The sequence below is a fragment of the Anguilla anguilla genome, chromosome 5 (genome assembly GCF_013347855.1).
Source record: "Anguilla anguilla isolate fAngAng1 chromosome 5, fAngAng1.pri, whole genome shotgun sequence".
Taxonomy (NCBI): domain Eukaryota; kingdom Metazoa; phylum Chordata; class Actinopteri; order Anguilliformes; family Anguillidae; genus Anguilla; species Anguilla anguilla.
In genome coordinates, this window is record NC_049205.1 from 39182360 (window position 1) to 39196258 (window position 13899).

The following is a 13899-nucleotide window of genomic DNA, read 5'->3' on the forward strand; positions in this document are numbered from 1 at the left end:
TGTATAGACTGAATGTTTTACAGGTGTGTGTGTGTGTGTGTTAGACTGAATAAACTAATTTTCAAATCAAGCTTTTCCTATAGACTGGATTACATTCAAACTTTGACTCAAAGTTTACATTCTGCTGCTGCTCCCGAGGATCAACACGAACAGACTGAAAAATTCCTTTGTTCCCCGTGCCATCAGACTGTACAACTCCAAAGTTGGAGGGAGAGGAGGGGGTGGGGGAGGATAGGTTAGGTCTGAGGTCTGAGGAAGTAGAGTTAGGCCTGATCACCTGAACATCATCACACTGAACAGTCTCATTATTTATTGTTTACTACCTATTTAATTAAACTGACACAACCGCTGCTATTTTATATAATCGCTGCTACTTTATTATTTATTTATTTTCTTTTTTCTTTTATTTTATGTATATATCGTTACTATCTCTATGTTTGATGTGTGATGTTTAACTTGTTAACTTTTTAACTTATGGTGCTGTACTCACTGGAAACCTGAATTTCCCTAAGGGAACTTCCCTACGGGATCAATAAAGTTTCTATCTATCTATCTATCTATCTATCTATCTATTCAAAGTCCCGGACTGCTGACCCGTGCTGACTGCACTGGGACTGGAAGATGTGCAGGTTCCTCAGTGATGCTGACTGGAGCCTGGGATGTGCCGCAGCGGAAGAAGAACGGGGATCGCGCCCACCAGACCAGCAGCAGTAACAGCAGGAGGCACGGCAGGAGGCACACCAGGGCCAGGAGATATGGGGTGGGGCCTGGGGCCCTGCTCTCCGTCCGCAGCTGGTGACGGGCGAGCGTCTTCCTGTAGCCCCGCTCCACGGACACGCACTCGTAGCAGCCGCCCAGATCGGGCATCATGCGGTCGATGAGCAGCAGGCAGGAGCCCTCCGCCACCTGGCACTCCCTCGACACGTTGTTGTGGAGCCAGTGGTACTGGGCGTGGCTGGAGAACATGGGGCATCTCAGGAAGCACTTTGACGCCAGTGGGACAATCTCAGCGTCACTTTCCAAGGACCTTTTGGAAATATCTGAAAGAACATGGGGAGACCGGATGTTAAGAAAAAAGGCCAAACCCAATTTATGAGGCTTGTAGCCAAGCTTTTTCATCATTAGCAATGCCGCTGGCAGTTTTCTATTGCAGAGGTCTGGAATAGACAAGCACCTGGCTACTTTCACAGCGTGAATCACAAATTTAAATATTTATTAACTGATGTTTTCGCAGCCTGTGACTAAAAAGAAACACACATGGTTAATCCACGTGGTTTTCAACCTTTGGCATCTTTGCCTTTGCTATCTTTGACTTTGCTATTTAATTCTTTCTGTTCTCACAAGTGGGGCAACACTGGTCACAAGAAAATATATATAATTATGAAACTGACCCTGGACTGGAGTATGTGCTAAAAAAATATATGTCGACTCATGGGGTAATTTAACCTACTGTCTGAAGTGTGACATTGTTTCTTGCCTTACATTCAAATGACGTTAATAAACACCATTTCCAGTCTGAATGAGGGTGAGGGACAACCTAATCATTTTGAATTTTTTTAGTGAAGTTACCCAGTCATACCAAGGGTCACAGACTCTACACTTCCTGAAATGGAAAAATAAACCTGCAAACGTATGAGAAAGCCTTCTTACCTTTGCCTTGTCTGCACACAGAAACATCTCCATGCTCCACATCCTGAATTGGATTTCTGTTTGTTAAAAAAACACAACTGGTCAGCTTGCACTGATTAAGGTGTGTAGGAGGACTGAGGTGAGGTTTGGGTGTCTGATGAAAGGTGCGGAAATAAAGGTGACACTTCTCTCACTATGTAGGCGTGTGGAGGTGTTGGTTAAAAGGAAGTCATACGCTTGGTGGTCTAAGCTAACTCCATGGTTGAGAGCTCAGCTTCTGAACTCTGTTTATTTTCACTACATACCCACAGCATGAGGCACAACTTATTTTTTAAAGAAAGATTTAGTTTTGCTGCAGTTTGCCAGGATTGTTTGGGTTTTTTTCAGTTCTATTTTTTACATTTTAGAAAAGATCTGCTTATGTTTTAATAGACCTTATACAGGTATGCATGGTATGTCACAATGAATGCAGATTAACTTTTTTTCAGTTGTATTGCTTAAACGCTCATATTTCAGGGTGTACATTCAGTAGACAATAAACGTCTCATTTCAAAGACAAAGGCTTTATGTTTCCGAGCCCTTCTACAATCTGGCTGCTTTATTAGGTACACCTATCTAGTATTGAGTACGACCCCAATGGAATAAACCAAAGTCACCGTCATGTATGTGAAAGCAGCTTGAGATGAGCTTGTTTGCGGCTGATGTTTTGAATATTACTTTTTCTCGATCCTTTCTGGGGGCGGGGTAACAAATTGCTGTAGTGGGAAAGCTACGTAAATAAAGTTGTAAAAAAAGCTCCACACCTTCTGCCCCCCCCTGGTGAAAGGGGAAGTACCTGGCAGAAGGGGAAGTACCAGGACTCAATGGTGAAGGGGGGGGGGCAGAACGTGAAGTCGTGAAGTACCTAGACTCGGCAGTTGCTGCGCAGTGAGTGCCATTCCAGCTGCAGTAGGGGTCTCTGGCCAGGACACAATCCTCGCACTGCCCGCCGTACCTCTGGCACCCATTCAGATCCACCTCCACCACCTCACTGCTGGAACTCACATACAGTCTCTTCTGTAGGGTAATAAGAAAGATTTTAATCCATGATGGTCACCACAACAATGATGATGGTGATGGTGATGATAAGCCAGGAGCCAACCTAGTTTTTGCTCCAATTTACATCAAGATCAATTCATGTTGAGAACAAATGTTTAAGCTCTTCCATATAATGTTGGTTTTAACACTGTACACAAGTCTGACTTGCCCTTTGCCCTTTGTTTTGTTTGTAAGCCACCAATGGATTAGTTTCAAGGTGTCCAGTTTCAGCTTTCATGAGTTCAGTTATTTCACTTCCATACAGCTCATTACCGAAAAAGGAAGCATCACTCATCTGACATTCAATGCTTCCTTACATATTTATGTCTAATAAAGACTAATATTTTGCTAGTTTCAATAATTTCAGTTAAGACTGTGTGTAAACTCAGCATACATGTGGGTTTTAGAACCCCAACTGGCCTGCTGCGTCAGTGTACCATACTCCTGTACAGAGGAAGAGATGTGGCTTTCTTTGGTAACCAGGGACATACTGTGAAGGGCTGCAGCAGCATGTTCTGGATGTAGTGCCTGCTCGAAAATGGATGCAGCTCAGCGATGATGAAGGGCTCTCCAGCATGCTCCAGAACCTTGTGCACACTGCCACTCTCTGTCCCAATGAACACAAGCATGCGCACACACACGCACATGCAAACATAAGCATGCACATTCAGACAAACATGCACACACACCACACACAGACAGCTGATGAGACAATTGTGACACTTGAGTCTATAGTTACATGGAAATAGTGTGCAAAATAGGAAACAATTTTGCTGCAAGAGGAACTCTCTACATCCTCACTGAGCAAGTTGACCCTGAAAGAATTGAGGAAATATTGGGTAGCATTGCTTTGGAATACATCTTATTTAATTTCGGTGAGGCAAGATAGCCTATATTGTTTGTAGTACCGTAACTTGGCGTCATTTTGATATCAATACTTTTAACGGCAGGCCTGGATTTTGGCAGTCTGAATGAATGAGTTATAGATGGTGTATGTCTTGTATGTGTGAGTAACTTGGCATTTTTGTACGTTGAAAACGTGTTTTTTATGAGATGGTATTTACTTATTAGCAAATAGTCTTCACCTCAAAGTGGTGCTGCTGCTTATGCTAATTAAACTACTGCTTGTCTTCAGCTTGTTGGTAAAGCACTCAAGAATACAGTGCGTGTGAAAGATGTGGGGAAGCATGTACAATTATAATTTTCTGTTTGTTTCAATTCAACAGTTACCCAAGTCATTTAAGATGCTATCTGGTGAGGGTGACAAATAACTCCCAAAATTGCACCTGAATCTCAAGTAGACCACAGGACTGCAGTACTGTCGTAGCCTTTTAAATGTATGATTTGCCTTCGACTTGGGTGAAAAAAGGAGGCTTTTTCAAGATTTCGTTATTTCATTATTTTCAAGAACGTAATGGAAAAATGGCTGCAACAGACAAAGACACCGACTGAGATACTAACCCAGAGAGAGAAAGAGTACGTTGTAATATATCCGGCCATGACCACCGCCTTGCACTCTGTCCACTCGGATATGCCGGTAGTCATAGCGACTGACCATGAGGGGGCCACCGCCTTTCACAGGCAACACCGAATTCTTCACGTTTGGGTTGTCCTTTATTTTCCTCAAGACATCAGGCCCCAGTTTTGTACTGTCCTCAACACACTGGTGAAGTTACACAGAGAGACATGTCACATGCTCAAACAGTCAATCCAGGAAACCTTTTTCACACACATTTTCACCTGAAAACCATCAGGACCATTTGTTCCATTCAATGTCAATTTAAGACCAGGCAGTATTTCATACTAAATACATAATCTGTGGATGAGACCTCCATCACATACATATGAACAACATGTAAACACCCAGTCTTGAGAGCAGCATCATAACTGCAGTAAAAAAAAAAAAAAAGACTCAAAAGCATGTTCATACCTCCCCTTTGACGTCAGAAGATTTGAAGACGTTATCAATGTCGGCCATTGTATATACACACACTGCTGTCATATCCCTGCAGACACACACAAATACACGTGTAAGTGTACATTTGGCGGGGACACAAGACTGGGATGTGCATTGTGAGGGCATGGTCTTCCTGATGATCTACCAGCAAAATATCAGAAGAATACACTGGCGCACAAGCACACACCGGTCAGCTGCTCCCTCTTCACAATGCTTGTCACAGTGAGGGATGAGGAGCGACCTTGCACAGAAACCCATCTGTGTCTGAATATCAGTTGCGTAAACAGACATTTTGTTTACTGGTAATATAAACACCTGTTTCATAAAGAGGAATTTGAATGTTTTACATGTTCTTACCCCCAAACTTTTAAAGCTACCAAACCATTATAACTATGCTTAATTCATTCACCTGTCCTTCCTTGTGTTGTCATCTAGCTACATTTCCAGTTTCACCTATTAAATACCCACTGACAACTGTGGTTTTATATCCTGCTTTTATAAGTCATAGTGATTGTTGCAATTGCTGACCTCTGGTATATATTTACACCAAGTATTATTTTTACATTTCCTAAGAACAGAAAGAAAACAACTGAAGGGCAGGTGTAGTGATCTCATACCAGCTGTTCTTAAAGAGTCCATACACCCTCCTCTCCTCCCAATTGGCCTCCTGCGAGACAGTCACATCCACAAGCTGGTCGAAGAAAAGCATCCTGTCATGGATTCCACATAACAGCCGGGCGCTCAACCGGGAAGTCCAGGCCTTCTGCAGGAACATCTTTGACCCGCCCAAGTCCGCCTAGCAACGAAGGAAACAGAAAGTCAGTCCACACCGTTTGGCACAGTCCAGTCGTAGAAGTCTGAAGTTCAGGACTAAAATGAACAAATACATTTTATTTGACCCACTTGTAATTAAAATACAGACAAATGTTCAAATATGGTAATATTGAACATTTAATCAAATTCCAAAACAACTGTATGATGACTGTATGTATTGTATTTATTGCGTTGTAGTGCAGTGCATGAAATCGGTCAGTGTTGTGCATGAATGCACTAAAAGAGCGGTGTTCATCGAACGTGCTCATATTTCTGGTGAACGTGAACTGAACGTATCTTTGGCAACTAGTGAACGTGAGCGTCGTTAACTCTGGCGAGAGTTAACGACGCTCACGTACTGCTTACCATAGACATATATACATTTGTTCATAAAATTGTTTCAAATATTCATATGAACTGGCTTCAGCAGCACTTATAGCTGCGTTGCTAAAATTAGAGCCGGTTTCACTAGCCATGCTGGCATGCCGGTTGCCGTAAATCCTAGTCGGGTGCCGTAAGCAGCACAGACATAACATTTCTCATAGAAAACATAGTTTGTCCACCTTCCACTTCACAGCAGTGCTGATAAAACTAACAAGAAGTAAGTGCTAGTGTGTTGTTAGCCTTTACGGATCCCCGTATGAGGTTTATATGATATAGCTAGCATAAGCACTAACCTATAAAATTTGCTTTTCAACGGTAGCTGGTTAGTCGAACGATACGATCAACGGCAGCGAAAATTTCTGTTGCACCGTCAATAAACAGCAGAAGTCCCACGGGATGGACCATAGCACATCTTTCATCTAGCGACTGTAATGAAGCCATGGGTGGAGCCTGTACCAGCTCGCTTGGAAGCATATGAATATTTTTTTTATGTTTTTGAACTTCTGCATAATTTGGTTCATGCAGGCTAAATAAAATTTCCATTGCATCTACAGTATACCTTTACTGCACCTCTTTTTTCACTTTCTGCATAATATGACATATTTTTTAAGTGGTAAAACATATACTCACATTGTTTTTTCTTGGCTTTTAAAAGTAATCTTGATTCTATAGTAGGCTAGTATGCAGTAATTCATTTAGTTTGGGAAGTGGGCAGTGGCAATGATTGGGGGCTTGGGGTGGATGGGCAGGAGGAGGTTTTACTGAAAAAGAATAGAATAGAATTTAAAAAACGGAAGAAATGAACGTGAACTAGTTCATTTTTGGGACTGTGAACTTAGTTCAAAATTCAAAATTGTGAACTATGAACGTGAACTAGTTCATTTTAATCTGTGTGAACTGAACTTTGAGCTTGCTTTTGTGAAGTGTGAACTTGCACAACACTGAAATTGGTGTCATATTTCTGGCCAGCGTGAACATCAACAGGACGTAGGCATATAATATCACTCAGATGGCATGACCTAATTATGGGTACACAGCCATGGGCACCCAATTGGTAAAAAAAGAAAAATATGACCCAGTTTTGGACCACAAATGGGTCCCAACCTACAGTTTGGGAACAGCTGGTCTGGGGAGTTCCAGGCAGGAGCTGAAGACATTCACAGTCTTGGGGACCATTTGACTCCCTTGCCCTTCATTTCCAAAGCAGTTGAGTTAGCAGAAGCCCAGACTGAGAGTGGGCTCAGACTGGTATAAGAAACGTGAGGTTTGCGCTGTTCCTTAATATCTGCTTTTACTCTGTTTGTAGACTACCAAAGCAAAATTTGCTTGTTCGATTTTCTGGACACATTTCAGTAAATGTGTTTTCTAGCATGTCAAGCCACTGCATGTACGCTGCATATACTTTAACAACTACAACTACAGAACAGGCAAAAAAAAGCTTGATTTCAGTGGTGTGAATGAAAATTGTATTATTCACAGTAATACCATTTATAGTATTATTTTCTTATTTTTTATATGTACCTCAACCCATCCCATGACCCACCAGTGGGTCCAGACCCATGGTTTGGAACGTTGAGGTTGGTGAGGTGAGAGGGGCGTTTACCTTGCAGACCTGGGTGACCCACGTGGTCCAGGAGCTAGCTTCCAAACTCTTCTGCATCAGGAAAGTGTAGACCCTGTCCTGCAGCTGATCCTTTCTGGGCCCACTGAACGCCATGCTCACATACCTCTGTTCTGAATGACATGGCCCAGGGAAGACAAATCACCCTACAGCAGTCTCAGATGACGTACCAATAAGTTTAAAACTGATATGGTCTCAAAGTGCTTTCAGTGATGCTGGAAGCTCATTTTAACCACCACCCATGTGCAGCACCCACCGAGCATACAGCCATAAAGCAAAACAACTTAAAAAAAACAGTTTAGATGTAGCACTGTTTTTGCTCCTGCGTGGAGCACATAGTTCAGGCACTTTGAAGAAATGTCCATAGACTACAGGTGTACATTACTAACAGGAATGGGTTTAAAGTCTCAGCTTGAAGTTTGTGTGTTGAATCATTGTCCATCATTCAAGTACTATTTAGTAGGGTGCTGGATTGTCACATGGAGTAGCCTATTCTTTTGCTGCTTCCAATGATAGTGGAAGCAATGATACAACGATAGTGATTGTATTTGTTTCCTATTTAGTCTCTGTTTTAAGGTGTAACGGCAGTCGTAGTGGCGGCTTCTGTCCAACAGAAATACTTACGCTAAAGCAAGGGAATCTAACTGCCAAAGGCCTACGAGGAAGGTCAACTGCACCGCACCCTTACAAACTTATGCGATCGCTAATACTGAGTGTTCTCTCCCCATTCACGTCCCACCCTCATTGGCCCCCGCTGCACTGCCAACTTTCTCAACCCTCTGCAGTCTCCCCATGACTGTGTCATGATCGCACGGAACAGCCAGTCCACTGCCCAGAGGGTAGACTTCATCTCAGCCTATTCCACTCTCCTCTCTCTCCCCTTCCTTGCCCTTCCCCCCGGACAACGCTGCAATCCCTGCAGCCTCCTCCTACAGCCCCTCTACTCAACCCACTGGCTGAGGTGGTGGAATTGTTTTATTGGTTACCCCTACTGGAAATGTTTTTCTTCTCTTTCATCTTTCTATTTTTTTCATTAGAATATAAAGCCATAACTATCACTTATCACACAAAATTGTTCACTGTGATCTTGTATTGTCTACCAGGACCTCCAGGAAGTTTATTTTATGAGCTCAATACCCTGCTCACCTCTTTCATTGAAGAAGACACCCCAATGATCTGGTGGGATATGCACCTTGAAATGGTCCAGTCTGCTACCTTCTTTCCACTGCTCCACTCAATTGGACCTCACTGTTCTGCACTCACCATCTACACACAAAGCTGGCAACCTTCTGGACCTGCCCATTATGAGGAACTGTTCCTCCAACCATCTCACATTGACCACTCTCCATCAGTCTGACTGCCACTCAGTATCTTTCTCCCTCCCTCTCTTCTCAAAACCACCCAGCTCTACTGCCGCTGTCTTCTGTTATCTCCAAAACCACTCAAATATTTCTCTCATCTCTAGTCTCTACTGATGCTGTATCACATTCTCACTTTCTTCTCTCTCTTCAGACTTTGGCTCCTTATCCTCTCTTGTTTCCAGACCTATCTGACCATCCTCCCCAGTACATGGCTGTCTCATGCCCTTCAAACAGAGGACCAAACTACAAACAACAGAAAGGAAACTGCACACATCCAGGGCCACTGCTGCCCTGTCCAGGAACTACTCCCTGCCGAATGCATTTCTGTTAGCGGTGACCTCTGTTAAAGGAAAATTTTATAAAATAAAATTTCCAAACTTCTTTTGTAACTCTCGCAAGAAGCAAACCCCCCATTGTCAACCTCCACATTCCCTCACTGCGGAAGACTTTGTCTTCTGCTTTGAGGAGAGAGTCTGTGACATCCACCAGCCCCTCAAGATGGCTAAATCTCCCTGCCCCCTCATTATATTCTAAAGCCGTTCCCTTTTCCTCTCCCACCCTTTTCCACTCATCTCTCCTCCAGTCCATCACTCATGACATCCTTCTGTTTACTTCCTCTCTGGATAACCCATCCTGTCTATAGGCTGTTTCGCCTCATCCATCAAGCAAGCTCCGGTTACGTCCTTGCAGAAGAAACTGACTCATGATTCCAAAGACAAAATCTCCTGTTCAGCTCCCTACACTTTTATGTTTTTGGTTCTTACAACCACTTATTAAAGCAATTCCTTTTACCATTCTTGTCGATATCTGGCCAGATATCGGCCTTTGGCCCAATCCTGCGCAGTGCCACCAAATTGTCCTTCACGTCTGTATTCACAGCAGCGTACACATCACCCTCTGACAGACAAAGAAACAGACACTGGTTACAACACAAGCCATGCTCACACATAGACTGGTGGTAGATCTTTGTCATTCAGTTCCAAAGGGTGAAATCAAGAATCTCCATCCATTTAAATGAGCTGTGAAAGAGCAGGTTGACACTCCTTTCTTAAGTAACTGACTCACCAAGATAGAGGGAGGGTGCCCGCTCAGTCACATTTAACGGGGCGATTCCTCGAGCTCTAATGCCCTCAGTGCAATTCATCTTAAGCCCCTCTGTAGACTGAGTTGAAAATAGCAATATTAGCGAAAGATCGGGCACGGTTTCTATGAGCACAGCAGCAAACGTCAAAATTCACCAGAGCCAAAGAATGAAAAATGAATATGGTGTAACTGACCATGAAGCAACACTTCGGCTCTTTTCCATTGGATCCACACACAAACAGCGAAGTGGCATTGGCACTGTGTAGCGTGGTAATATTATATTCATAGTTAGACTGAAATCATATGAAACAGACAATTAACCAACCATGGATCTTGTAACGATACCCACTCTGGTGTTTACCCAATTTTCCAGAGTATTTATTTTTCAAACACTTACAGGGGTTGTTGGCTTTGAATTATCTGTTTTCCTTTCCAACACAGGAAAGGTAACCTGCAGTACAATATGGCAAGAGAAAAAATTGTTAGAAAAATTGTCTGCATAATTTCGGAATTATTTCTGATTCCATGATGTGCGACAGACATACTGAGTACCTTGAACATCACCTTCATTTTCTTAATTCAAACAATTGATCCAAGTGTGTTGCTATGGAGAATGGACCTCAGAGTGAACAAAAAACTCAGCACTCAGTGCATGTGTCTTAGTGCACACAGAACTTATGCGTGACCTGTGCATTTCATATTCCCCAGGTCACATGTCCAAGGTTGAATCAAAGCAATATAAAAAGCCTACCTCATTAGATGAATCGGGTCTGTTGAAGTCAATGTACCAAAGTCTTCCATGGCCCCCAACAAAGATACTGTTGTTATGAGGACCCAGAAGAAGTTCTATACGACTGTTATTACCAGACAAAGGGTACCTCTTGATGGGGACATCTAGGGACAGAGCATGTTAAAATGGTAAGATTCATTATTCATTTATATTTATTTTGATCTCCTGTTTTCAGCCTATAGCCAAATATAGCCACAACATTTCAGCCCTACATGATATCGCATATTTTTACAGAAGCCGGAGTTGAGTTTAAAAAAAAAAAATGTTACCACTGATAACTTGCTGCAAGAAGCTGATAAATACAACGGCCACTAGCTTCCAAAACTCTAATTCAGCAGAGAGCATTGAGGCTGCAAGGGTAGCTTTTTCACAAGTAAACTACCCTAAAAATGTGGTTGGACAAACTACCAATTACTTCACACTGAAAGACAGCCAACTACAGCTGAACTACAGCCAAGCTACCATAAAGAGAAATGTAGCTTGCTGAAATACAATCACTCAAAATTGGTAGTTTAAACTCCTATACAAAAAATATCAAAAAATGATTGTGTTTCCCCAGACATCATGCGCATGTGAGCAATGTCTTCTTTTTTTGCCGGAAGAACCATAGCGCAGTGGGGAGAACCAGTACTGTATGACAATCGGCAGTTGACTGTTGGCAGCTATAGTGGGAGTGGAGTGGTTCTTGTATATCTCGATGGAGTGGAGTGCTTCTCAACAACCATTAATAGAAGGAAATGAGATAGAGTGCTTTATGTTATGCTTATTTTGTTCGGATCTGGCAAGGGTCAGCGGTACCTCAGGCAAAGCATGATAAGTATTATTATAACTTCCAAATAGTTTTTGGTTTGTTTTGCAATAAAGTGAAAGTGTGTCACTCAGATCGCAGTGAGGAATGGAAAAGTGGATTAAGTTGCTGCTATATAACGAAACAAATGCGCACAACGTTTTTCTTTGTAACAGGTTTACTAGGAAGAAACAGAACGTCTTTCCTCTGTTTTAACAGTAATTGAGTAACTGTTCTGCTGGCCACTCTGCTGACAATGCGAGCTGAGCCAGAACCCTCTAGCCTTTCCCCTTCTTATTCATAGGTGTCCCTATGAACATGTGGTGAAGAACTGAGTTGGAGATGCTTTAACTAATTATTGTATGAGTTTAACTGAAAAGTTTAGGTCTCTCTGCAGATATCAGGACCAAGAAGATGGATTTTAAAAAATCCTTTGAAATATGTTGTGTTTGACCGTTTTAAATTCTGTTTTTGACTGATATTATGTGGTTTTAACCTCTTTATTTTAATACAGACCATGCTGAAGAAGAATGCCTTTATCACCACATAGTGACAGTGACTCTGGTGATGACAGTGACTACAATCATTTTTGGGTTGTACAGATACAGGGAATTGACGGACCTGAGCTTGTTGGCACACTAGTACTGTTTAGAGCAGGAGTACAACCAGGCATTGCGAGCAAATAGTCTGCCTCGGTTTAAAACATGTCTGCAGTTCCAAATAGGCCAGCTAAAATTCACCCAGTTCTGCTGCTGACATGGGGAATTGTCATACTATCCTTTTCAGGAGGTCTCGGCTGACTAGCCTCGACTGTAGGCCTCGATGGCATTAACGGTACCCAAGACAGAGGTGGATTGCATGACAATAATCAAAGAGATAAACTGAATTATCAACTGAATCATTTTCACCAAATAACTAAGAAATACGCAGAGGAATTAAGCATTTCTGACTGTTGGGTTTTTGTTCTGCAACCACACAGAGTGGCAGGGGGAGTGGAAATTATGCCCATCTCACTAGACTGGTGTTCCTATGTCACTTATACAACAAGTGTTGAACTTTGCCCGGACACGAACCCAGACATTAAACTAGTAATCTGTGAACTGCTAGTTGAACCTCATGGGTGTGAAACAATTACAGTTATTCTGTTGTACCAGAGAACAATACTAACATGCAATGTTATAGTTACATTCCTAACAATGGAGATGAGATTAATAACTTTGCAGAAAGAGGTAGTGAGAATTCATCAAACTCCTTTTCTGATGTGGGATTTGTTCAGGTGGTTGGAAAATGGGCTGGGAGGGATCAGCACTGTTATTGTGCATGGACTCTTGACAATGTGTTTCATACTTACACAGGAATGGCCAGAAACACCACAATGGTTCCTAGAAGATGATGATAGAGATCTAAACCACAGATCGCAGAAGATGGTTGATGACTGAGTGTGTGTTGTGACTCACTCCAATGACGGGTAAGATCTCCAAAGAGAGACAACCTAAGCCAGAGGTGGTCGCTGAGTAATTGGGATGGCAGGTATGCCATCCCGCCAAGTTACGCCTTGGCGGGGGCATACCCCATACCCGTACAGCACAGAGTTTGGCACTTTTCAGGGTTCCCCACAGAAATAACCACAACAGCCACAGACACTCAGCCCTTAAAAACATTAAATTCTGTACATTCTCACCCCATTTCAACAGACAGAATTCACAAACAACTTCACATGTCCACACAATAAAGCCCCAAACTAAGGGGATTTTGCGTTTTCTCCTTCTTCTTCTCCTTCTTCTTCTTCTTATTTTTCCTGCCGCCTATCCCACTAACAACGTCTCCCCATTGGACATTGTATCGACACCAGCCAAATCTTCACCTACACAACCCAATCAAAAACTTGCATACACACGCAAAATACCCATACCTTTTTACTCTGAAACATTTCCAGTTTAACCAGCTAGTGTGCCCATAGTGTGCACCGTCTATTCATTCAGCCTGCCAAAATCCATGCCTGCCATTAAAAGTATTGATATCAAAATGACGCCAAGTTACGGTACTACAAACAATATAGGCTATCTTGCCTCACTGTACTACCCAATATTTCCTCAATTCTTTCAAGTCACTTGGCCCTGTGTTTTGTAATCTTACCATTTTACAATGTCATGCATTTGTGTCAGATCAAAGTGTCAAAAATATTTCGAATTGCCTCATGGAACACATTGAAATTCATGTAGAAAACTGCTGGTGAGTCACTACAGGAAGCATATTTCTCCATATTTCTATACTTGCTTCTGAACTGAATTTGAGTAAATGTACTTGTGTAGTAGTGATTGTATATTTGCCACGTACAATAAATACTGTATGTAAAATACATATTGTACATCCATACATAGAGAACTTCTTTATCCC

At 42.3% G+C, this 13899-nt stretch overlaps 2 protein-coding genes across 2 annotated transcripts in view; one reads left to right on the forward strand and one right to left on the reverse strand.

Moving 5' to 3' along the window:
• Window positions 1-13899, reverse strand: part of LOC118227730 (semaphorin-7A-like) — a 17285-nt gene continuing 3386 nt past the window's right edge. Inside the window, exons 2-14 of the mRNA XM_035418548.1 lie at window positions 10677-10819; window positions 10323-10376; window positions 10120-10218; window positions 9908-10004; window positions 9635-9739; window positions 7464-7594; window positions 5281-5459; window positions 4637-4712; window positions 4168-4369; window positions 3198-3313; window positions 2534-2685; window positions 1651-1706; window positions 1-1040 (exon numbers count right to left, since the gene is read on the reverse strand). Of these exons, the coding sequence (XP_035274439.1) occupies window positions 574-1040; window positions 1651-1706; window positions 2534-2685; window positions 3198-3313; window positions 4168-4369; window positions 4637-4712; window positions 5281-5459; window positions 7464-7594; window positions 9635-9739; window positions 9908-10004; window positions 10120-10218; window positions 10323-10376; window positions 10677-10819 (1877 nt within the window). The 3' untranslated portion in view covers window positions 1-573. The remainder of the gene's footprint in view (window positions 1041-1650; window positions 1707-2533; window positions 2686-3197; window positions 3314-4167; window positions 4370-4636; window positions 4713-5280; window positions 5460-7463; window positions 7595-9634; window positions 9740-9907; window positions 10005-10119; window positions 10219-10322; window positions 10377-10676; window positions 10820-13899) is intronic.
• The window catches only part of LOC118227733 (synaptotagmin-5-like), a 25643-nt gene continuing 24630 nt past the window's right edge, over window positions 12887-13899 (forward strand). Inside the window, exon 1 of the mRNA XM_035418554.1 lies at window positions 12887-12970. The gene's annotated coding sequence lies outside the window, so the exon portion shown is untranslated. The remainder of the gene's footprint in view (window positions 12971-13899) is intronic.